The sequence below is a fragment of the Chrysochloris asiatica genome, unplaced genomic scaffold (assembly GCF_000296735.1).
Source record: "Chrysochloris asiatica unplaced genomic scaffold, ChrAsi1.0 scaffold00054, whole genome shotgun sequence".
Taxonomy (NCBI): domain Eukaryota; kingdom Metazoa; phylum Chordata; class Mammalia; order Afrosoricida; family Chrysochloridae; genus Chrysochloris; species Chrysochloris asiatica.
This window is the reverse complement of record NW_006408572.1, coordinates 13,524,700-13,550,038: the sequence shown is the minus strand read 5'-3', so window position 1 is coordinate 13,550,038 and position 25,339 is coordinate 13,524,700. Positions and strand designations below refer to the sequence as shown.

General features: G+C 46.1%; 1 protein-coding gene across 1 annotated transcript in view; it reads right to left on the bottom strand.

Annotated features, from left to right (window-relative positions):
- Positions 1-25,339, bottom strand: part of SHISA6 (shisa family member 6) — a 429,288-nt gene that overhangs the window by 403,005 nt on the left and 944 nt on the right. The window contains exon 2 of the mRNA XM_006863510.1: positions 24,934-25,336. Within this exon, the coding sequence (XP_006863572.1) occupies positions 24,934-25,336 (403 nt within the window). The remainder of the gene's footprint in view (positions 1-24,933; positions 25,337-25,339) is intronic.

Here is a 25,339-nt window from a genome sequence, read left to right as displayed (position 1 = left end):
GATAGCAGGCTAATTTTTTAAGTTGATAATTTTGTATGGCCCATGAACGATGTTATAAACTTTGGCGGAAAAATGGTTCCCGACCCTGGCACGGAAAGATGCTCTGGTAGTGTAGTGGTTACGAATTGGGCTGCAAACCGCAAGGTCAGCAGTTCAAAACTACCAGCTGCTCCGTAGGCGGAAGAGGCTTTTTGCTCCCGTAAAGATTTACAGCCTCGGAAACCCTGTGCAGGGTCACTATGGGTCAGAACCATTGACGGCACTTAACAACAACCACCCTGACACAGAGTCCTGGCATGGTGCTGTGGGTTAATGCACCAGACTGCAAAATCATTTGAACTGCAAGGCCGGAGGTTCAAGCTCACCAGTCGCTCCTCGGAAACCCTATAAATGGTCGCTATAGGTCGGAACCGACTCGGTGGCACTTAACAACAACAAACCCTGATACCGCAAGAACATCTGGTAGTGTAGTGGTTACGAATCAGACAGCTAATCTCTTGGTCAACAGTTCGAAACTACCAGCTGCTTTGTGGGGAAAAGATGAGGCTTTCAGCTCTAGTAAAGTTTTACAGCCTCAGAAACCCTATGAAGGGTCACTGTGAGTCTGAACTCATAAGACAGAACTTGTCAACAACAGACAACATATTCATTTATTTCTTTATTTAACTTATATTCTGTAGTGTTGCCTCTGAAATTCTCATGAAACCCCTACCTGATCTGTATCTATGAGGGAGTATGGAAGTGTGAGTTAAATTCTGTGATAACTCTATATGAGCGTTTCCTAACTGGAGGTGATACTGCCCTCCCAGGGGACATTTGCAATGTCTGGTCGTATCTTGTTGTCTCAGATAGGAAAAAGGGGTTCTATTAGCAGTTGGAGGGCACAGACCAGGGATGAAGCTTAAGCACCCTACAACTCAAGCTACAGTTCCCCCTCCCAACAACAGATTGACCCAAAGGCCAATAGTTTGAACAGAAAAACAATTTGTTCTGCAAACTTTCACTCAAATCACAACAAAAGTTTTTAAAAGATCAATACTGGCCATGTTGAGAAGCCTTGGTATACATCCCCATAGCAAGAGGTGAGAAATTGAGGTTTCATTCATCTCCACACAATACCAATCAAATATAGCAGAGCAACCTGCATATTCTGACACTAGGCTGGCCTCCGGGCACACAGTGGGCAAAGACATTAAAAACGGGTCCGCAGGAGTGAGGCCTTGCTCATATTGGTTTCAGCACGTGGCCTAGGGCAGGGTTGTTGTTGTTGTTGTTAAGTACCATGGAGTTGGTACAGAAAGACTCATCTTTCTCCCACAGAACAGGCGGTAGTTTCAAACTGCTGACGTTGAGGTTAGCAGCCCGATTCGTAACCACTACACTACCAGAGCTCCTTGTTGTTATTGTTGTTAAGTGCCGTTGAGTCGGTTCTGACCCATAGCAACCCTGTACAGGGTTTCCGAGGGGGTAAATCTTTACGGGAGTAGAAAGCCTCATCTTTCTCCCGCGGAGCGGCTGGTAGTTTCGAACCGCTGACCTTAAGGTTCGCAGCCCGATTCGTAACCACTACGCTACCAGAGCTCCTTAGACATGCAATAAAATAGATGATAAAGTATGATGACTACCCCAGTCCCTGTCTTTGTGGAGCTTTCTGTCCAGCAAATCTTTCGTCCACTTGTACAATTTAAATGGTAATTTCAGAACTAGAGTTGTGCAGGGGCCTATTTACCAAAAAAGATCAAGCAGAAAAGAGAATTTCCAGACTGAGAGACCCCTCCAAGTCCACCCTTCCTGGGCCCACTTCCTGGGACACCTGTAGGCTCTGAGGATGGAGGACAGAAAGGTAAAACCTCCAGTGCCTACTAAATACCTCCATTCCTGCAGACCACCATGCATGTGTTTGATTTTGCCTTGCAGTCTGCAATGAGTTTTAAGTCTGGCGTTAAAGCCAGACTTGTTGCTGTTGGCTGCCCCCTAACACAAAGTAACATCAACACTAGGTTCCAATTGGACTGACTATTGTGATCCACAGGGTTTACATGGGCTGGTTTTCAGAAGCAAATCTCCACGCTTTTCTTCCTAGTTTGTCTTAGTCTGGAAGACAAAATGGAACCTACTCAGCATCAGAGCAACAGGTAGTGTCCAGCGGCCGAAGAATGATAGTTTGGCCTGAAATGTATTGCTCAGGAATCAAACCTAGACTTCTAGCACTGAACAAGCACCACCTCACTCTCTCCCCGATCTCCCAGTCTGTGAGGAAAGAAGCAAGCATACTGAAAATGACTTGCACTGTAATCTCATCCAGAAGGGCCTTCATGCATCTGGGGACTGGGCTGAGCTGGGCAGCAAAGCCCCAGAGGAGTGAGGTGCTAGAACAGAAAGTGTTTTTGAGCAGTGGATGTGCAAAAAAGCTTTCTGGGAGCATGGGCTTTACTACATCTTGCCCCAGTGGTCGTGAGGGCAGTACTCCCAGCCTTTGGGTTTCCCTGAACATCTTTCTTCAATGTGGATCCAATCCCAGTGCCCTCTGGAAACAGGAAAGACAACCCTAATTCCCAGACTCCCCTGCCTCCTCTCCTGCACCCCCCTGCCAGGCTCTGTGACCTCCCTCCTTGTTCCTGTTCCTCTCCACCTTCCATTCCCTTCTCTCTAGGGTGCTTGATAAATATTATTCTAATTCTGAAAAGTGTGATCCCTGTCTCACCTAATTAATTTGGATACGCCCGAGGAAATGGGTTAAGGCCTGAGCTACTTTCTAACTGTAGGAGAAAAAAAAAATGGTCACTCAGGAGGTTTCAAAACGATGAAGGGGGTTTTGAAAGAGTGGACAGCAACTTCCAGGGCCTGGAGGTTGGAACACAAAGGGCAAAGACAAATGGAGAAAGAGGATGATGGGAAAGACAACAGAAAGAGGAAGGAAGAGAGGTAACGAAAGCCAGAGGAGAGAGACAGAAAATTGGATGGAATATAACAGTTGGAAAGAAAGTGAAAGAAAGTAATCGGACATGAGACAGAGAGCAAGAAAGAGTCAGGGAGGAGACAGAGCCTAACACGGAAGGATAGAAAAGGGAGACAGGTGAGTGAGACAGACAGAGACTGTGCTGGGGATGAACGAGTAGAAAGAAAAAAGGGAAAACAAGCTACAGGGTGTCGAAGAGCGAGATTCGGATGTAGACTCGATTCAGCAGACCAGAGATAAGCAGAAAGTATCAAGGGTCCCAGGAGACTGTCCAAGGTCAGTGTAGAGGAAACGGTCAGGGAGAAAGTTCCGGAAGGGGAATGGGGGCCCTGCTCTCCCACCATGACTACGCTGTTGTTGCTAGCTGCTGTTGAATTGGTACCCAACTCACAGCAAGTTCATGCACAACACCAAATGCTACCCAGTCTTGAGTCAACCCCACATCTGGATCGGACCACACAGGTCCACAGGGTTTCCATGAGCTGATTTTCAGACACACATCACCAGGCCTTTCTTCTTAGTTTGTCTTCATCTGGAAGCTCCACTGAAGCCTGAAGAGCCACCATAGCAACATGCAAGTGGGAGCTGCGTGTGAAGTGCATTGACTGGGACTCGAACCCAGGTCTCCACATGGGAGACAAGAATTCTATCACAGAACCATGCTATCAACACTATGGCTCTCTGGTTGTTGCTGCTGTGTGCGGTCAACCCTATAGGGCAGAGTAGAAATCCTACACCATAGATTTCCTAGACTGTCACCTTAATGGGAACACATTGCCAGGTCTTTTCTCCGATGAAGCAGCTGGTGTATTTGAACCGCCAACCTTGTGGTCATGTGCTGCCAGAGCTCCTTACAAGGACTACAGATGTGCCTCGGAGAGGAGAGTGATGTGAAGACTCACACTAGTTGTCCTGCTCATTCCAGTCCCCCTGAGCCCCATTTGCTGCAATAGCTGCAGATCCCACCCCCAAGAATACCTTTTGCCTAAAGTGTCTGGATAATTGTCTTGCTTCACTTGCTACTCCATTCTGCACATTGATTCCTTGGCTTTTGTGGATGTGGGTCAAGCGGCGGGGGAAGAATCAATTAATTGGGCAGCAAATTTCATCAGGGAAAACAGTCATTCTGATCATACAGGCCAGAAAACTTTCGTCCTCTTCATACTTGGTATGTGAATATTAACCATCTGGGTAAATGAAATCCTAATACCACCTTATGTTTACATAGCACTTAATTTCTAAATGGGTTCATCTGCCTTATCCTAGGCAATTCCCATGCTAACCCAATAACCTACACAGCTACTATTACCCCAGGTCTTAAAAAGAAACTGAGGCTCATTCTAAGTATAGAACTGGGACACGATGGGATAGAATTTTAAATGCAGGGTTTCTGGATGAGCCTGGGACTCTGTCTGCTTCCTAGGACCACCTCTGACTCACTCATACAGCCATCAGGTTAGGACCAAGACCTATTCCTAACGGTGACTTTAAGTCAATCTTGTAAATCGGGGCATATGCATACAGCACTTATTTAAGTCTTACTTTAGTGCAAGAAAGAAGCCCAGGTGGCTCTGAAGTTATTGGACTGCTAACCACAAGGTCAGCAGTTGAAACCCACCAGCCGCTCTCTTGGAGAAAGATGAGGCTTTCTGCTCCAATGAAGATTTACAGCCTCCGAAACCCAATACAAGGTCACTATGAGTCAGAATGGGTTTAGTAAGACAAACCTTTCTGTCATGATGGTTAAAGTACTCGACTGCTAATCAACCATCATCCAGTTGATTCCGACTCACAGCGACCATGGGTAGGGCTTCTGAGGAGTGGCTGGTGCATTTGAACCACCAACCTTGCAGTTCAAACCAACCTCCTTGCGGTCCAGTACATTATCTTGCAGTGCCACACCAGGACTCCAAATAGGGGTGAGTTCAACTATTTTAAAGTGAGGGCAAATTTATAAGACTTTAAAGTGCAAAGCATGAGATGTATAACCCAGGGAAGGACTCGCTGCATCTCACCTTCTTCTGAATCGTCTGTGTTTAATGACTCCTCCTGGTTTTTCCAGCTGAGTCTGTTAATTTAGCAAATGACAGTTAATATCTGGGCATAGAAAAATAATTAGTAAGTGAGTGATTCAGGTCAAGACCAATTATTTATTTGCTGAAAACCTTTGTTGATGTTGTCAGTGGCCCCAAGGAAATGAAAGTATGGTTCCCTTTCCCTAAGGGCTTAGTTATCTTGGGGGCCTGTGGAGACCAAGTTCAGTCAATATTCTGACTTGCTGCCACCTGCATTTGAGAATTAAATCTTTCTTAAAATGGCAAATGATTTCCCTGAATGACAGAAAAAGAAACAAGACCCCATTCCTGACATTGCTTCCTCGTCATCGTCATCACTGCTTGGGAGGTGAAAGGTAACCATTTGTCCTATATGCCAGACACTGTGCCAAACTGCTACATGTGTTGTATCATATAACACTCAGAACAACCATATATGGTAGGTTCTATCAGTGAAACCCTATACATGGTCGCTATGGGTCAGAATTGACTCAATGGCACTTAACAACAACAACAGGATCAGTACCCCCATTTAACTGAAGAGGAAACTAAACTTTGCAAGGTTAGATCACTTTCCAAGGCCACGCAGTAAGTGGCCAATTCCGATCACAAACAGGTGGGCCAAACCACAGAGGCTAAACTTGATACCACTAAATAATCCATCCATCCACCTAACCCTCCAGCCACTCATACAAACAACATTTGTTTTTCACCTAGTACAGCCCTGGGTTGGATAAGCACTGAATTGTTAACCATAAGGTTGGCAGTTCAAATCTACCAGTCACTCCTTGGAAACCCTAGTCATTTAACAACACGGCACATGCCCCTGGCAGTGGTCTCTGAATACAAGATTTTAATGGTAGAATCTATTAGCCAGACCCAGAATAACAAATGCCACTCACGTGCCCAGTTCATGTATCAAAGTGAAGTATCAACATCAATGGTTTTGAAACATTTTAGTCAAACCTCAGTGTCACATGAAAGAGCGGGACTCGCTTGTACAACAGCAGAAGGCTGAGAAGCCAGAACCCTGCTCTCTCCCCATCAACCTAGCGGTTCCTGGACTTCATGGAGCGACCAAGCTGGAAAATGAACACAGCAAAAGAACACCACATAAACAAACTTGGAACTCTTTGTTTCAGTTTTGTTCCATTGAGCAGATGGTAAGATTAAAATAAAAATTTTAAATCAACATCGAGACGATTCCGACTACCCCATGTGTATCAGAAAAGAACTGTACTCCATAGAGTTTTCAATGGCGGGTGTTTCGGTAGATCGTGGCAAAGTCTTGGTTGTTGTTAGGTGTTGCTGCCTCCTAGCAACCCTGTGAAAACCAGGAGGAAACACTGCTCAGTCCTGGGTCAGCCTCACAATCCCTGCCATGGTTGAGCCCACTGTTAATGTACCAGTCCATCTCTGTGAGGGTCTTCCTCTGTTTTACTGACCGTCTACTAAGTCTGATGTCCTCTAGGGATTGTCTAAAGTATGTGAGACAAAGTCTCGCCAGCCAGAGTCTCTCCTAAGGATCATTCTAGCTGTACTTCTTCCACGACGTATTTGTTCATAAGTGAACAACTCTGGGATATTTCATCTGGTAAAGTCTTTTTAAACTATAGTCCTAATGCTTTCTAGACTATAAGGTCGGTGGTTCCAGCTCACCAGCTGCTCCTCGGAAACCCTACACAGGGTTACTATGAGTCAGACCCGACTCAACGGCACTTAACAACGTGTGCTTTCTGCTGGGTGGAGCCGTGGATACCACATTCTCACTTAAGTAAAGCTAATTCTACCTCCACTGCATCCTCCATGCCCCGAGATTTCAGCGCCATGCAGACTACAGCAGACAGCATGGAATTAACTCAGCAAGTATTCACTACGTCGTTTTGTGCCATAAGAAAGGCAAACTGGAGAATTTAGACCCCAATCAGATCTCCTTTCTCTTCTGGGGGTGTGTAAGAGAAACCGATGCTGGTGGGTAATGATGAGAAAAGGTCAAATAGGTAAACTATTCACTGGAAGAGCTATTCCTGTAAATGTTCTTAGTCCTAAGGATTAATAAGAATGCTCTTGTTTTTGAAGAATATTTGAAAAGCATCCCTGCCTAATTAAGTAGAGTATACTGAATATAATTTATTCTTCTTTTATTTTAAGGGATTTTAAGAATCAAAGGTTCTTCTGTGGGAGGACCATCCATCTATCTTCACTCTTCTTCACAAAGAAAACTAAGTAACATGAAGACAGACTTAGAAGCAGGACTATTTGTATAAACACTAGAGAACAAGTTAGGAAAGTTGTTGGGTTTATATATACATATATATGGTTGTGGTGGTTATGTGCTGTGGAGTCGGTTCCGACTCATAGCGAGTCTGCACAGGGTTTCCGAGGCTGTAAATCTTTACAGGAACAGAACACCTCATCTTTCTCCTGTGGAACAGCTGGTAGTTTCGAACTGCTGACCTTGTGGCTTGCAGCTATATATGTAAAGTAAATCTCTGGAAGCTGCTTCTTTTGTCTATCTGCTAAAAAACTAAAGTGTGCAACTCGGGACCCTGGTTGGTTGAGTCCAGGATAGCAGAATTTGGATTTCACATTGACCACTTTGAAACAATGTATATCCTATTTAACCTCTGTCTAATGCTTCCCTGCTGTGAAGCCTGGGCACTTTTATTCTCTAAAATATGCCCTCCGGACAACTGAACATGAATATTTTTTTTTTAACGAACACGGGCCAAGGAGAATGTCTTCATTTCGTTTTCCCCCATTCCCAGTTTGCTCTCAGTCCACTTGGAAAACACAGCTGCTGGCTTTGTGTAGACACAAGCGTACTTTTCCTCACAAAGTGGCTCAGAATGGAAGTGGAGATCTCATTTGTTGTGTGAACAATGTCTGTACATCTGCATGGAGCTAAGCTGCAGGTCGGAGCTGTCCCCAGCACAATTGGAATTCATGGCGTGGCCGACCAGTAAACATCGCAGGACACAATGAGGCCTGCCTGCTTTGTGTAGCTAGCCCCTGGCTCAGATGGGCGCCTGTTCTAGACTGTCGGTGAGATAGTCAACCACAAACCAGGTACAGAGTCGATGCAGATGTGTGCTGGGAGAAGAAGTATGCCCTGGAGTCCCCAATTCCTTCCTGATAGCACCATCTTCACACGCTCCAGTATTTACTTCCTGAACTCCATGAAAATATACCCAAGGCCTGGGAAATTTGAGAGCATCAATCCCTAACCTAGACTTTTCAGAAGCAGTTGGGTTGTTTATCTGAAAATTAACCCAAAATCTGGATGTGTCGATTGCAGCTACTATTCAACACTTGGAAAACAAAAATGTTACCAAGATCTGTGAGCACGGCCACATGGTTAGCCAGGCAAGAGATGAGTTAGCAAGTACACCTGCATACAAGGTGCCAACCAGGTATTGCTGCTGCTGACAGTACTGCTGTTTTCTTGGCTGGCTATGAGCATAGACCTAACTCCATAGTTGAGACCAAAAGAAGGCCGCAGAGCCTAATGGGTCCCAGAGCGCATGGGTTTCCCTATCTGCCCCTTATTACGCTGGTGGGTCCTAAGCTAGCTACTTCAGTGCCCTGTGGTTCTGTTTCTTCATTGTAAAATTAAAGCCAAAATACTAGGGCCAAAAATAATGCCTACCTTTTAGGATTATTAGGAAGATTAAATAAATTAATATTTGTAAAGTACTTAGGACAGAGCCTGGCACCTAGTAAAGCATTGTATAAATATTAGATTAATAAATATCTCCAAATACAACCTGGAAGGGGTTACACAGGCTCAGTCTAAATGGCCACAACAAGGCATAGGTACAAGAGAGGAGTCCTGGAAGATTGAGTCAGTGATATCAGATGCACAAGACTCCTGGTGTGGACATGGTCATCCTGGAAGGGACCACCCACATCCCATATTTCCCTCTCAGGCCTAATGATAGGGTTACATATGGTCAGTCACACATTGCAGTCCACGGGACTCTGAGAGCCAAGTGCAAAGAAGCATGTGTTTGTTCCTTCCTCCTAGGCCATTCCAGATTGTCTTTTCACTAACGTGCAAGGAAGCATTGAGATGAAGTCCGCTGAAAAGTTAAAAGGATTCATAACACAAGCAGATTAAACCACTATTCTACTGGAGTCCTGGTGTGGCACCGCAGGATAAGCAATGGACTGCAACGTTGCTTTGAACCACACGGTCAGCGGTTTGAACTCATCAGCCGCTCACAGGACACCAGATACAGACTCGCTATGAGTCGGAACCTACTCAAAGGCACTTAACAATAACAACTGCAGTGTAGAAAGGTAAATACACCAAACCGATCAGTGTAAAGTTTACTACAAAGAATCCAGCTCTTTGGCTTCTTTCTTTCTTTCTTTCTCCTTCCCTCCCCTTTTCTTTCTTTCCCTCACCCCTCCCACTCTCCCTTCTTTAAATTAATTATAAACCCCATTGTCCTCTCTAAACTGGAGTGTCTTCACACCAATTCAAGGACAGAGTAGGGAAAAGAGACCACCCCAAATCCTCTCTGCTTTCATTCACTAATTTAGTCATATTTATTTAACACCTGCTTTGAACCAGGTGCTGCTCTAGGCACTGGGAATACGGAAGTGAACAAACCAGGCAAGATGCCTGCCCTTCGACACTGTAGTGAGGGACATGGATTTCTGCCACAAAACAAAGGGATGGGTGTTAACCAATTTCCCAGAAGGACTCTGCCTATCTTCAGCTTGGCTTTCATTTACTGAAACTGACATGGTACTGTGGGCAACATCACTTAGGGTTTTCCTGTAGAATTTTAATCCCATTTCTATACAGATAACCTCACCCAGACTTCGTCTTTCATACTCAGACATATTGTCAGGAGGGACCAGTTCCTAGAGAAGGATATCATGTTTGGTAAAGTGGAGGGTCAGAGAAAAAGAGGAAGACCCCCAGCGAGATGGACTGACACAGTGGCATCAGTAATGGGCTCACACGGAACAACCGTGAGGATGGTGCAGGACCGAGTAGGTTTTGGTTCTGTTGTACATGAGTTGGAATCGACTTGATGGCACTTAACAACAACAACAACAACCTCTGCATAGGTACAAAGATTTGAAACTATGTTCCAAGAGGCACAGAAACACAACTAGAAATGTTTATTTAGAAAAGAAAACTGAACAGGGCCTTGAAGTCCGTCTTTAAAGAGGAGATGTCTTGCTGCCTTGTAGAAGAAAGAATATCTGACTCCAGTGAGCTGACCTTAAGCCAAAACTAGTACTCGCTCCCGTCAAGGCAATGCCAAGTCATAGGGAACCATGCAGAACTGCATCACATCAGGTTTTCAAGGCAAAGAAGTAGAATTGGATCTTCCACCCAGGTCCAATTTTGGATCTATTTTGAATGAGTGGAGGATTTAAGCACAAGGATTCTCATGAGGCCCTGTGAGGGCACTATTCATATCCGGGGTGTGCAAGGAGGATGCATTTTCTCCCACATCCCAGATCTGTATGAACTCTGTTTTCCAGAACCTTCAGTGTGCTGAGATCAGCACGGACTAGAAAAGAACACACCTCCCCCACTTTACAGCCCCCGTCTCACAGTCTGCAAAACAGAACAATGGGACCAACATTGTAGAATGAAAAGTACCAGAAGGTGGGATGAGCTAGCTCCCAAGAAATGCTCTTAGAAAGTCAAGTGGATGAGAACCTCCAGAAATAAGACCAGGGGGGCTTGGGAGATCCTGACCTAGGGCCACAAGGCAGACAAAGTGAGGGACGTCAAAGTCCCCTTCCATAAGCGAGCAGAGGGCTCACTAAGTGTATCTGGTCATGTTCTCCAGCATATGTGACCTCTTCAATGGTATTGGGCTGAAAAACTAACAGGTCCTTAGGCTACTGAAAAAAATAGGAAACAGAAGCAATGATCCTCTTATTGCCTAGAGACAAGCAAGTCATCCCCAAGTTGTCCTCCAGATCTCCACCCCTCACATCTAGCTGGTCAACCTAGCCACAAGAGGCACATGGGGAAGCCCTGGCCTATGGCATAATGTATAACATAAGCCCAAAAGCCAAAAATAGAGGATTTCTGGATTCTAAAAACTCAAGGAATTTTTTTGAATTGCAAAGAAGGGAAACAAGTATAGGGAAAATTAGCCGAAGCCCCCAGAGGGAATGAAAAAGAGAATTTGAAACAGCTTACAGTCAAGCCCCACCAATTCAGCAGAAATAGGGGCAGGCTAATTTCAATCAATGAAACAGACATGGGAATGAGAAAACACTTTAGCCCAAGCACAGGTTTACTGTTTCTCAGGGCACAGCAGAAAAACTAAGCTAAAAAGCCACAACAGTACTGATCTTTGGAGAGAGCAACTTTGTGGAATAGATAAGAATGATTTGTAATTAACATGCCAAGTGTCTACCCAAAAGTCTATCCCAAAGCAGCTGTTCTTCTGAAGGGTGTTAAGTGCCCTATGCAACCTTTGCAGTCTTGTCTGAGCTATTCATCTGCTTCATCACAATTTCTTATCAGACAGAGAATAGAAAAACAACGTTGCCCAGGTCCCATTTTGGATGCATTTTGAATTAGTGGAATCTGAATCGATGTGTTTTAATGAAGTTACAGTTGGACAAGTTCAAGGAGAAGAACTGGAAAGAGAGAGAGAGAGGAAAGGAGCACAACCTAAAAGCAATGAGCAGGAATCAAAAGGACAGATGGAGAAAGCAAGGCACAACGGACAAAGAAATGGAAAAGAACCAGAAGAAATATTTTAATGATGTGAAAAAAAGAGCGAGCGAGAACGACTCAACAGAGCATCTGCTAACAGACCTGATTCTTCACAAACATTTTGAGAGGCGGCTGAGGGTCTGAGAACATAAAGGCTGAGTTATTTCCTGTAGCATCAGTAAGCCTTCCAAACCTATAGGACATTGTTCAGGCACCTTCCTCAGGATGTGGAGGGAGCCGTTCAGATCTGAGGTGTGTAGGAAATCTGCATTTTCTCCCACATCTCACAACTAGCCTTAACAAACCCAGTTGCCTTGAAGTTGATTAGACTCATGGTAACCCCATGTGTGTCAGAGTAGAACCGTACATTGTAGGATTTTTTCAGAAACAGATCACCAGGCCTTTATTCCAAGGCACCTCTAGGTGGATGCGAACCTTCACTTTGCAACCAGGAGTGTTAGCCATTTCGCACCACCCAGAGATTCTACTAGTCTAACGTACCCCCCACTCACTGCCATCAACTCATGATCCTATAGAACAGAGTAGAAATGCTACTTAAGGTTTCCAAAACTGTACATCTTTATGGGATCAGACAGCCTTGTCTTTTTCCTCTGGAGCAGCTGGTGGGTTTGAACTTCTGACCTTGCAATTCATATCCCAGCACTTAACCACTGTACCACCAGGGTTCTTTACTAGTCCAACCCAAACCAAACCCACTGTCTTTGTGTGAATATCAACTCACAGTGACTCTACATAGAAGGTTTCTGAGACGAAATCTCCATTACTGGAGCGGGTAGCTTCCCATGCAGCGGTTGGTTGGATTGAACCATCGATCTTGAGGTTAGCAGTCCGATGCTGATTCTGGGGTCTAGATTCTTCCTCTAGTTCTAGAGCAGGCTCTGCACATCTGGGCTGCACCTCACTTCATGTCAGTTCAGGGAGGTGGTTAACACAGCCCTCATCAGATAAGCCTGCCCAGAGATTACTCTGGATTGAGTATAAACAACTCCTCTAATAACCACCTTCTCTGCTATTGTGGGGCTTTGCCTCCCTCCCTGCCTGTCGCCTATGAATGATGGCGAGGACCTGTATTCCCAGAACCCTGGACGGCACACTCGGATACCACTCATAGGTCACAACCATCCCTCCTTCCTACCACGCCTCCTCGTCATCCTCCTCCAACTTCACCCCACTCCCCACCAGAACAGCCACAGCAAGGGAAGAGGTAGCTGTTTGGGTGGAGAGCACACTCCCCAGAAGGGGACATTTGGCTAAGGGAACAAGGAATATGTCCAGAGGACAGATGTCCTAAGTAATGAGACTTTAATGCCGAAGCTAATGGGAACAGTACACGAGACCCAATGCCAAAAAAGCAAGGAATAATGAGTGTTTGTGAGGCTTCTCCAAACACCAGGAAGCAGGGCCAGGGCTCCAGGCATTCAGAGTCTTGCTGGAACGCCAGCTTCTGTGGGTCTCAAAACAGGGACAGTGCTCTGGGAAGGGAGAGGCCCAGTGTTTCTCCTGCCCCTCTACTGAGGAGTGGGCAGGAGCTAAGAAGGGAGTAATCCACCAAACCCACTGCTACTGAGTTGATTCCGACTCATAGCAACCCTGAACAGAGTTTCCGAGGCTGTAAATCTTTAAGAGAGCAGAAAGCCTTATCTATCTTGTGCGGAGCAGCTAGTGGGTTTGAACTGCCGGCCTTGCAGTTAACAGTTCAGTGCTTATCCTAAAGCCCCACCAAAGCTCCTTTAGGGAATGGACTGTTGGTATTAAGTGCTGTTGAGTTGATTCCAACTCAAAGGGTTTCGGAGGAGCACCTGGTGGGTTTGAATTGCTGACCTTGTGATTCTAGTCCAGTGCTGAATCTACAGTGCTACGGGGCTGAAAACAGTGCCCAGGGTCTCTAGATCCCTGGGAATAGGCTGAGGAAAGATTTCCATACCTCACACCAGAAGTGGGTCTCCTGGTTAGGGACCCCTGGCATGGAACCACAGATGTAGGACTAGGAGTCCAGGACCTGATTGCCACCCCACGAGAATGGGACCTTGGGGTAGTCTAAAATAAAACACAGGCTATAACTGCCCTTCGGTGTCATAGGGCCAATCAGGAAGGAGATCCAGTTGCAGTTGAGTAAAGCACGGTTCCTCTCGTCTCATAGCAACCCGATGAGTGTCAGAGCAGAGCTGATAAGAGATCACCAGGCCTTGCCCCTTAGAGTTGACACATACCTCCAGTTTGCACCCTCTAGAGTCCTGATGTGGTGCTGTGGGTAAATGCACCAGACTGGAAAGCTGTTTGAACTGCAAGGTTGGCAGTTCAAACTCACCAGCTGCTCCTCGGAAACCCTATACAGGGTCGCTATGGGCCGGAACCAACTCGCTGGCACTTAACAACAAGGACTCCAGGGAGGTAGGACAAAGGTCACAAAAGCACAAGAAATAGAACAACATGGGGATAGAGGGCGTACTTAGGAAGCAAGTCTAGGAGAATAGAAATAGATTCATAATAAAAACTATAGCACAGAGACAGGAGGGGGCTGGTGGCAATACTGTGCATTGGATGCACAGAGCAACAAAGGGTCTGGGACCTTAAGGAGTTGTTTGCAAGTCCTAGGTTTCAGTAATTAAAACTAGCCCCAGGTCCATCCTCCTCACTCCCCAGCCCAGCCCATTCCACCCACCCCCCCCATCCTTCTTCTTTGGAGTCTACAAGCCCAGCTCCCATCACTACCCCCAGGGACCAGGACTCACCAGAACTGCCCTAGGGCTCCTTCCTCAATTACATTAAGGGGATTTTGTTTATAAAAGAGCCCTTTCATCCTCAGTCCCTCATACAATCTAAACCTGGGCCACAGGCTCAGGAGGTTCCTAAGTACTGTGCTAGGTTAGGCCAGGCCATCGTTCCTCCCATCCTGGTCCTACAACCTTCTCCCAGGACCATGGCAAGTGGGTCTTTGCTTTCTCAGGACATTTAAGTATCCCTGATCCAGGATAGCATCCAGGAAGGTAACAGCCAGCTGCCGGGTTGACCAACAAAAGGAGATGGGAACTAGCAACTTTCTAGCAGTATGATTCTGAGTCAATTTCCTCATCTTTAAAATGGGTACGTATCCTCAGAGGGATGATGTGTTGTTGGTAAGTGCCGACCAGTCAGTTCTGACTCATATTGACCCTGTATAAGGTTTCCAAGGCTAGGAGGCTGCAAAGAGACTATGTATGTCAAGTGTTTAGCAAACGCCTGCTAGAAGGAAGGAATCTTTGGTTAATGCCATCAGCTAAGAAAAATTGGAGGTTCAAGTTCACCCAGTAGAACCCTGGAAGAAAGGTCTGGCAATCTTCTTTGAAAAAGCCATTAAAACCCCCTATGGAGCACAGTTTTACTCTGACACGCATCTGGCTGTCAGCAGTCAGAATCTCCTCAGTAACAATTGGTTTGGTTTTGGGTTTGTGGTATAAGGAACCCTAGAGAACAGGATGGCTCATTCATCTTTCTAGGACCATCCTTCATTTATTCACGTGACCTTGAATTAACACGGAACTGGAATCTAACTAAGGTCCTTCCCCCAACTGGGTAAATCCTGGGGGAGTTCCTGGCGGTACAAACAGTTAGCCCACTTGGCTGCTAACCCAAAAGCTGGAGGTTTGAGCCCACCCAAAGGCACCTCAGAAGAAAGGCCAGCCAATCTGTTTTGGAAAAACCAGTCACTGAAAACTTTATGTAGTACAGGTCTACTGTGACACACACGAGGTCAGCTCGTGTCAGAATCAACTCAGTGGCAACTGGTCTTCCCTTTATAAGCTGCTGGGAGACTCACCTTCCTGTCACTTGAGCAGAGGCAATTGTACTTCTAAGTGTCAGAGCAGGACACCCACACCAAAGTGTCTAAGAAGGACCTTTAGGGAGCCGTTGGGGTGAGAGATACTGCCCAGCCATGCCTCAGACTCCAAAATGGAATGGTCCCTATCCTGTCCACTGGAGCCCATCTCGATGCTCCCCACCAGCAAAGAAGAGAAGTTGGCTTCACCTACTGCACCTGGCAGCCCCTTGTCACCTGCCCTTACACTCAGCCCACCATTCCCTCTATTTCTAGAACCACTCCTGTCCAATGAAAGTACATCTGGGTCAGAAGACAGTAAATACACATTAGGATTTTATCAGCAGTGCTTACCAAGAACCTGATCTCTCTGTGCTTAGAAACACTTCAACTTATTTTATGACTATCTGGCCCAAGCAATGATCCCATTCAAACAAGTAACTGCAGAGGTAACTGGGGGCTGAGGACCGGGGTGGGGGTGGGGGGAGTGTGGTGGGGGGAAGCACAGTGAACACTCTAGCATCTGATCCCTTGTCTCACTGTATTTACCTCCAAGAAATTGGGTCCTACACCCTCAGCATCAAACTAAATGGGGCTATCTGTTTACTATTTCATGCAAAAATGTGAGGCATTGTTTTCACCTTTTCTGGGCAGTTAAAGTAGACACTTTTGGCATATTCCTTTTCTTGCGTTCTTACCAACTCCCCCAGTGAATCAATGGTACAGCATGCAGCTGATTTTCTGGAGGCCAGTAATTATCTTGCACACGAAGGAGTGGCCCCTTCAAAGTGGTCACCAAATTCAACAAACTTCAGGGGAGGCTTTTCATTATTGCAACTGTTCTTCCGGTACCTGCCTTGGGAGACAGCTGACGCTGCTTCTGGAAGAGTGGGACTCATTAGGGGAGGCAACTCTTCATTTCTGATGAATCGCTCAGCCCCATCGTCAATTTCATTCATCAGCCTTGGCCCCAAGACATATTGCTGCTTACATGAATCTACCCTAAGAGGACAAAAATATGCTACTATTATGGAAAGTCAAAATGACACGCCATGGGCTCCAAAGTACTTTCAAGAGAGGAATTGTGGAAACATTTTCCGGAGAAGCAGCAGTGTGCGGTTTCCCCAGGTGACTGCTTGAAAGGACAACACGTTAGGTTTCGTACCTTCACTTTCTTTCAAACGGAATAAGGCAGGTACGTTACAGGCAAAGCTCCAACTACATGCTACAGAGATAACATTCACACAAAAAAAGGATTGGACCCATATGTCCACCTTCACTAGGCATCTTTCCTGAAGCTTCTCTGGACATTTCACCTTGCATTCTATGCCTGGGCTGGCCTGGGCCAAGGACTGCGTTTCTGGGGTTCAGAGGGCTGACTTTATATTTGTTGTGTACCATCCCAGAGGAGTCCCTGGGTGGTGCACATGGCTAATACACTCAACTACTAGTCAAAAGGTTGGTGGTTTCAATCCACCTAGAGGCACTTAGTAGAAAGGCCTGGAGATCTACTTCTGAAAAAAACAGCCACGGTTCTACTCTGACACCCACAGGGTCGCCATGACTCAGAACCAACCTGACAGCTAGTACTTTGGTTTTTAAGGAGAACTAGACTCCTTGGAAGGTCCAAATGGTTAAAATGTTTTGCTGCTATCCCAAATAGGTTAATGGTTCAAATCTAACCAGAGTACCTTGAAAGAAAGGTACCTTGACAATCTACTTCCCAAAGTTCAGACCTTGAAAACTCTATGAAGCACACTTCTACTCTGACACAGCTGGGGTGGTCATGAATAGGGATTGACTTGGCGGCACCTGCTTACTCTGGAAGATAGTCCTGAAGTCACCCACACACACGGCCACGGGAGGGAAGAACGTCTCTGGCCTCTGGCAAAACTCAACCTCATTGGTCTGGCAGGTCTCCCAATTCCCAAACATCTCTGGAAGTGAGAGAAAGCATTCCCAGCTGGGGTTTTTAATTACAGATTTCTGCCCACTGTTTTATTCAGCGACCCACTGCACTGGTTCACAACTCTTTGGCTCTTGATGTATGTTCCTTCTTCAATGGTCTGCATTACTCAGATCTTATTAAAGGATTATGCTTAGATCAGATTATTGCCCTTTAAAAAGAATTTGGAGAGACTGAAAAAGGACAGGAGAAGATCAACAGAAAAATCATTTTGGTGGATGGGGAAATGGAATGAAGAAAGTCTAAAGAAACTTAGAGAAGGGAGAGGGGGAGGAGACTATCACTCACAGCTCCAATTATATGAAATAAGAAAAAATGGCTTAAGTTGCACATGTGAAAAATGTGAAATTGGCAAACATTGTGTCCTATGTAGTTTTACACCACTAAGATTGAAGAAAATATGAAGATTCTGAATAGATTTCACTGGACAAGTCAAGGTAAGCGTTGCTTCGAAAAAGCATTGGCCAAGTACACAGACAAAGAGGTTCTTGGCCCACGCATACTCAACGTACTCACTCACCCGCTCTGTGATCTTGGTGTTGCAATGAAACCTCTCTGGACTTCACTGTTCTCATTTATGAAATTAGGGAGTCTGATTTAATGGCTTGCCTGCAATGTAAATACCATAGTTCTATAACGAATGGCAAATTAGGGGAAATAATTACTTTGCCTCTTTTAGGAGGTTTTGTTTGCACTTCTAGAGACTGAAAATTAAAGGAAAAAGAAAAGCTACTCATCTGTCCTGAATGCTTTTGAAAGATGCCCAGGCAAGTCCGAAAGGTTGAGACCTTCTGAGAGTTCGCTGACACACACCTTCGAATAAGCCCTGTGCCCCATCTGCAAAATCTGCTAAAGAACATACTAGAGATGTAGGGTCAGAAAAATGAGTCAGGGAAAAGTAATGACATTTCCCAGCAGAGAAAAAAAGTTACAACAGAAGGTTCTTTAAAACATGAATTTAGGCCTAAATCTATTCCAGACTCCTGGTGTGGCACTGGAGGATCAGCACTGGACTTTGAACCAAAAGGTCAGCAGTTCAAACCCATCAGCTTCTCCTCAGAAACCCCACATATGGTCGCTATGAGCCGGAACTGACTCCACGGTACTTAACAACAGCCAACATATTCTATCAGAGCCCCTCCCCACCACCCAGCCGGAAACATCAATCTGAAACAGTAAGGACAGATATTGTCAAGGGATATGATGAAAATTATGAGACTAGATATACTTTAATTCACCATGGTATCAAAAATACAGATTGTCCTTGGGTAAATGCTGCCATTTTGATCTCAAATGATTGATTATTCTAACGTGTACATACTGTTCTCCTTGTAGATCTGTCTATTGTTTGGTTAAAAATTCAGCCATGGAGGTGAGTTCAGTTCCAGACCTGAAAGTTGAGGAGGGGTCATAGTAGTTTGGGGGGGTGGGGTTCTACCAGTCTCTATCCAACCAGGGAAGAAGTGGGATGAATGAAGTTCCACTGTGGGAATTGCAAACAATGACATGAAACAAAATGCATATGAATTGTTGATTGGAAAACGGATCTGCTCTGTTAACCTTCACCTAATTCACAATAAATAGTTAAAAAATAAATAAAAAGACTGTGCAGGACTTTGACTGGAGGTGGGAAAGAGTGGCCTGGAAGGAAGGTGATGATGTCCAGCAGCCAGGTGCTAGCTCTAATATGTGCTGTGGGTTCTCACTGAGTATCCACATGAAGGTGGAAAGTGAAGAACTAAATGCTCTCTTTCCAGGCCCCGGAGAAATCAGGCAGAGCTGCGGATGATGGTTGTTTGCGCGTAATTCCCTTAGATTCTGAATCCGTGGGCTTGTCTGTCTACAGCTAGTGAATTAACCTCTTTCAATCAGTTCGCTTTTTCAGCTGTCTTAACCACTGTTCCCTGCACCATCGATTTGAATCGAGAGCACACTCAATGCAAAGCTCTCATTAAAGTAGGTTGCAAACAATGCATGGAGCTTTTTCTCTACCTGTGTCTTGGCAGCCTTCCATGTTAGGTCTCCAGAAGATTCACCTCAATGGATGTTTTCTAAGCTGGGGGTAGACTCAAAGGTAGGGAAAGAGGGACAGCAGGATATAACTCCTGAGCTTAGGGCACCATGGGCAAGGAACAAGAAGAGGACAGTGAGCAACTGACCAGTGAAATTTTTTGAAGTCCAGGGGTTTGGGAAAAGCATTTGCATGCTTGACCGGTTAACTCAGTAATGAACCCTGCTGGATCCAAGTGTCAAAGATAATAAGCACTTTTTAGATTTGTGTTTTAGGGTTTGAAACAGATCTTGCCCATAGAATGTGTACAGAGTTCAGGTGTTGAAAGAATGCAGGCAAGAATCATAGGAGATCGGACAGAGCCAAAACCATCATCCAAACTTAGACCATTACCATTCAAGGCAGCAGCCTACTTCTCTCATCCTTTTCCCTTTTGGCTACCTTTTATTTCTGTTTTCCCCAGTATCCTTTCTCTAACCCACCCCTCTAATTTGAAAAAAAGACAAACAAAAAAACATCAAACCCATTACCACCAATTCTGAGTCATGATGACTAGAGTTATAGTCGTTAGAGTTGGACTGCCCCATTGGGTTTTCTCAGCCATAATCTTTACAGAAGCAGTTCACCAGGCCTTTCTTCCAAGGTGCTGCTAAGTGAGTTTGAACCATTGACCTTTAGGTTTCTTTTGCTGTTGTTGTGTGAGGTCAAGTTGGTTCCGACTTATACCTGTGTAGGGTTTCTGGGAGTAGCTGGTGGTTTTGAACTGGTGACCTTGCAGTTACCAGTCTAGTTGCTTAGCCTACATCACCACACTCAGGGTCAAACTTCTCACTGCCATCGAATCAATATTGACCCTGGATAGGTTTTCCCAGACTATAAATTATGGAGCAAAAAGCACCATCGTTCTACTATGGAGCAGCGGGGGGATTTGAACTGCCAACCTTGTGATTAGCTGCCCAAGACTATACTACAGTTGAATGTCATTCATTTGTACTAGCCAGAGGCCCCTATTCCCATGTTGTCGTTGTTGTTGTGAAGTGCCATGGAGTCCATTCCAACTCAGAGTGAGCCCACACAGGGTTTCTGAGGAGCAGCTGGTGGGTTTGAACAGCTCACCTTTGTTCGCAATCCAGAACTTAGGCTACATTGCCACACCTTCTCAAATTCTTTCACAATTCCACTGCCTTCCCTACATGCCTTGTTTTAACTTCAAAGAAAAAGGACCACATGCAAGATAACGACCTCCAGTACAAACAAGAAGGTTCCCCCAACCTCCTTCCTTCCAACTGCAATATTTGAAGTACAAAACAAGTTCACTCTCTGTTTCGATTCATTCATCTATAGCAAGTCCATAGTACTTCAAAAAATGGAGGCGATTTGACAATTCATTGCCCAGGAACCTAAAAAGAAACACACTAAATGAACCAGCAAAGTAGTCCCGCTACTGCAATTACGTGACCTTTGGAGAAAAAACAGGGCTCCCTGGGCGTCTAATTAATTTCTGGAGGGAGGAAAGGTGGAGCAGAGCATTTCCTTGTTTTTCTCTAGAAGTATGCAAGGAACCCACAGCTGAAGCACCCTTCTGGGGACTGTAGAAGGTGCCTCCCAACACTTTTTCACGTGACATAGAATGACATCTGCTCAGTCTTTTTATCCCCCTTTCCCCCCATAGCTGAGTCCCCCATTGCCCACCGTGTCCTCTACCCCTCCAATGTAGGCAGTAGGAGGACCCAGGTCAGCTCTGACTTGACAGACTGCATCCAGACAATGTAAGAGCCACTTGACCCATCTGTTAATTAGCCATTTAAAACCAAACCAAAAAAGCCACACAGTTCCTCCCTCAGAATGATTCTCATCTCCAAGACAAGATTGAATCAACTCAGGGTGAGGAGAGAAGAACAGGTTTGGATTTGAAGCATCTAGCTTAGAATAGCCTTTTTCTGGGCAGAGCCCACATGCCCTTGGAGGACAGCAGCAGCCCCTCACCGAACAATAGCCTCGGGGTAGCACTGCAGAAGTCACTCATGAAACATTAAAATCGGAGGATGCTTTCTCCTCCTCCAGCCAGCTTGAGTCTGAGCCCGGGGCACACAGGAATGCTGGTTAGTGACACCCGTGGGAAGTGGGGTCGGCTTGAGAAAGGTGGGCACAAAATGCTCAGCACTGTCCAGGTCTAGGGTGCAGGTCTGCCCCCTTGGGGCCAGTTCATGAGTCTGACATTGCACTCATGTTAGAACTACCACAGAGAAGAAATATGAAGGTAAAGTCTAACCATTCTTAAAAAGATCAAACCTGTTCTTCCCAGCAGCGGGGGAGAGGTGCAAGAATGTCCTGCACAAAGACATGTGTTTGCCCAGCCGGGGACACCAAGGCAAAGCAGATGGCTGCTCTGAGTGGACATCCAGTGTTCATCCTTTTTAACCCTCCCACAAATGTCACTCTTCCATGAGGTGGTTCTCCACACTCAGACCCAGCTGCTAGAATAAGCTTATATTCTCTTTGCTGAACTATTTCAAGGAATGTGTCACTTCCTTCCCTGACCTGGTAAGGTGGCACGTCCTTTTTCCCCTACTCCCCCTGGGGAAACTCCTCATGGTGTGAATATTTGTCTCTTTCTCTCAATGCTCCCTCCTTTCCTGACCACAACCCGCCAACAAGACAATGTATGCAGAGACCTTCTGGGAACAGATGAGCAGCTGCCTAGGGCTAAGGGCGGGAATTGGGGGGGGGACGGGGGGGGGGGGGGGGGGGGGGGGGGCGGGAGAATAGAAAGCAACTGCTAATGCATATGGGGGTATCTTTGTCGAGTGATGAAAATATAATAAAATAGTGATGGTTGCACAAGGAGTTGAACCTAGTAAAAACCAATAAACTATATACTTTTAAATGGGTAAATTGAACGGTATGTAAATTAGCTCTCAATAAAGTTGCTACACAAACAGCAACATCTCCCTGGAATGGCAGGTGGCGAGTGACAGGTCTGGGCAGTGAGAAGAGTCATAGTAACTCACCCCACGAGTCCACCGTGACTCCCCAAAGGTGCTCCCTGACCGCCAACAAGCCCTCCAAGGAAGAGGTCAAGGTGGGATACTGCTGGGCTCATGTGACCCAAAAGTGAAAAGTAAGTTTTCTTGACCTGCCCAAGGTCACTCAGGAAGGGTCTCAGATGGCTCTCTCATCCCTGTCCTCCTCCTCTCCCACCACCACCACCACCACCACCACCGAAGCAAGCACCCATATGACAGTTTTCTGAAGCACTGAGCAGGCAGCAAGACTGCAGCTGCTGGAAGAGGTGCTGTGAACTGAATAAGTGAGGAGATGAACTTGAGACAGAAACATCCCGTATTTACATAATGGTCTGAGGGCCGCAATCCATCTCCTTTCCCTCAGTCATCTCGCTCTCCCACCTCGAGAAAGAAACTGCTAAAACATCACTACAATCATCCTGAGTTGAAGGGGGGTGGTCAGCTGGGTGGGGAGGGAGGAAAACACCAAAGGGGGCAATGACATCTAAACATCTTGATCCCAGCAACAGAGGACACGACGCCCAGTGTCATCCTGGGCACCACGAATAGACTCTGCATGAGGTAGCACAGTCCGGATAGGGGGCAGCTTTCTCAAAGTGCACAGAACTTGGACTCAGGCAAGACAGAAACCCAAAGAAAAACTTGAGAGAATCAACAGCACTGAGGTTTGCCGAAAGGACCGGACCAAAGGAGAAGAAAGGAGCAAAGGAGACCCAGGGCTTGAAGCAAAGAGGGAAGAGAAGAATTAGTATGTGTGCTTCAAGGGGCAGCTAGCCCACGTACAATTCTCTCAGCTTCCCAGGAGAGCAGAGAGAGGGCCCTTTACCTTCATTTCTCACTGTCCCACTTGCCCTCAATATCTGGGGAGCCTGAACTGAACACAATCCATTTCTCACAATTCTGACAGTGCCCAGAGCCAGCCCAGGGACAGAAAGGATGCTGGGTAAAACTTTACTACCTGAGAGACACATGGTGTGGCACCTCAGGTTGATGACTAGGGGCTATTTAAAAATAATAATAATAATTTAAATCTCCTTTTGAAAGCAACTCAGTTCTAATGCCGGAGTTTGTCAGTACCAAAATACCCACATTCAGTGGATTTGACTCAATAAAACCTGCCAGGGAGTAACATCTTCTCACCACCCACATTATCAAGGGGGAAAAAAAAATTAATCAGTTTTTCCAGGATGCGGAGAAATTTCTACATGCCTTTCTCTCTCTTCATCAAGCAAGGTACAGATGATTAATGTCCACAGCAGTGAGGGAAGAAGGTTTTCAGGCCAAAAGGATAACACACAGGGTGCTGTGATGAGGTAAGCACGTATGGTTCAGGGTGGGAGCCTGCTGGACCAACACATATATAGGATAGGCCTGGGGTGCAGTCATGGTTACTAGGCCAATGCCCACAAGATGTACCAAAAACAGAGCCATCTCCTGAGGCAGGATTTGTTCCCTGAAAGGACTTCGTTGCCATTCCAAGGAACTGTCTAACCATCAGTGGAGAACTGGGGGCCAAGCTACTTTCCTTTCCCTGTCTTAGAGTTGTGAGCAGACAGCTTGGGTCCCTGATAATTCTCTCCCTGTCACTTCTGAAAGGACTCACTAGGAGTGAGGGCACCTTCTGAGCTGCCGGCTTATGCTGCTGGTGACTAGGCTGCCTCCACACCTTCCCCAATGTAAGCAATGAAAGAGGTCCCACCAGGTTTAACCTGGCAAGAAGTGTTCGTTAACTAAGACTCTGCTTACAGGGCTTAAAGGACCAAGTCTTCTGGTCTCAGCCAGAAAGATAAACATCGCACTTGGCAGCATGTAGTGAAGACAAGCCATCTGTATTTGGCCGTGAGGGAATGGAGAAACCTTTATTTCTTCTTTTCTCCCCAGGAACGAACATCTTTTTCTGCATCACCTCCACCCTAAACATACTCAAAAACCAGCCCAAGCTTCACCAAATCACTCGGTACTCGGTGCTCTGTCTATTAAGGTCTCAACATTGGTTAGTTTCCTACACTGAGATGATGCTCTGGTTCAACTGGAAAAACCAAATGCTACATGAACCTGCACCAAAGTAGTGACATAGAATGAAACAGTCCTAGACCTCCATCCAGCATTACAGAATTTGTCACATTCTTAGAATCCAACTTCTTCAGGTACTTGACCAATTCTTTACTTTGCAAATCCCCTTACCACCAAAGCATGCTTTTCGAGTTGGGGGGGGGGGAGATGTAAAGATGGATAAGAATAGGCTCTGACCACATATTCAAAGAAGTGAAGACGGAACTGTTTTAAGAAGATGGACAGGAAGCGGTGATGAGAAGAATAAAGGTGGGAAAAGAAGCAAGTTCCGAAGCGCGAGACCACGGAGAGACGAGGGGTAAGCTGGGCGGTCTCTCTCACCTGTGGATGTTCATCTCCCGAGGAGGGCGGTGGGCCTTGTCATAGGAGACCTTGGCGAAGACGCCGGCCACAATGACGAAGGCGATCACTCCGCAGGTGATGTAGACGGTGAAGTTGGTCTTGTCCTTCTCCGGGTCGTACTTGTTCTCGGGCCCCGGAGACACCACCTTGGTGCTGGGCGTCTGCACCCACACCGGACTCTGGTAGTTGGTGCACTGGCCTTGGTCCAGCTTCTCGTGGCGCTTCTTGCAGCAGAAGCGGTAGTAACAGGTGCCGCAGCAGTACAAGTAGCCGCTCTCACTGTTGTTACACTCGAACTCCTTGTCGTACTGGCCGCTCACGTCGTAGTAGCCCCAGCACGTCTCGTAGGTGACGGCCGCGCTGGGCGCCGCCGCCGCCGCCGCTG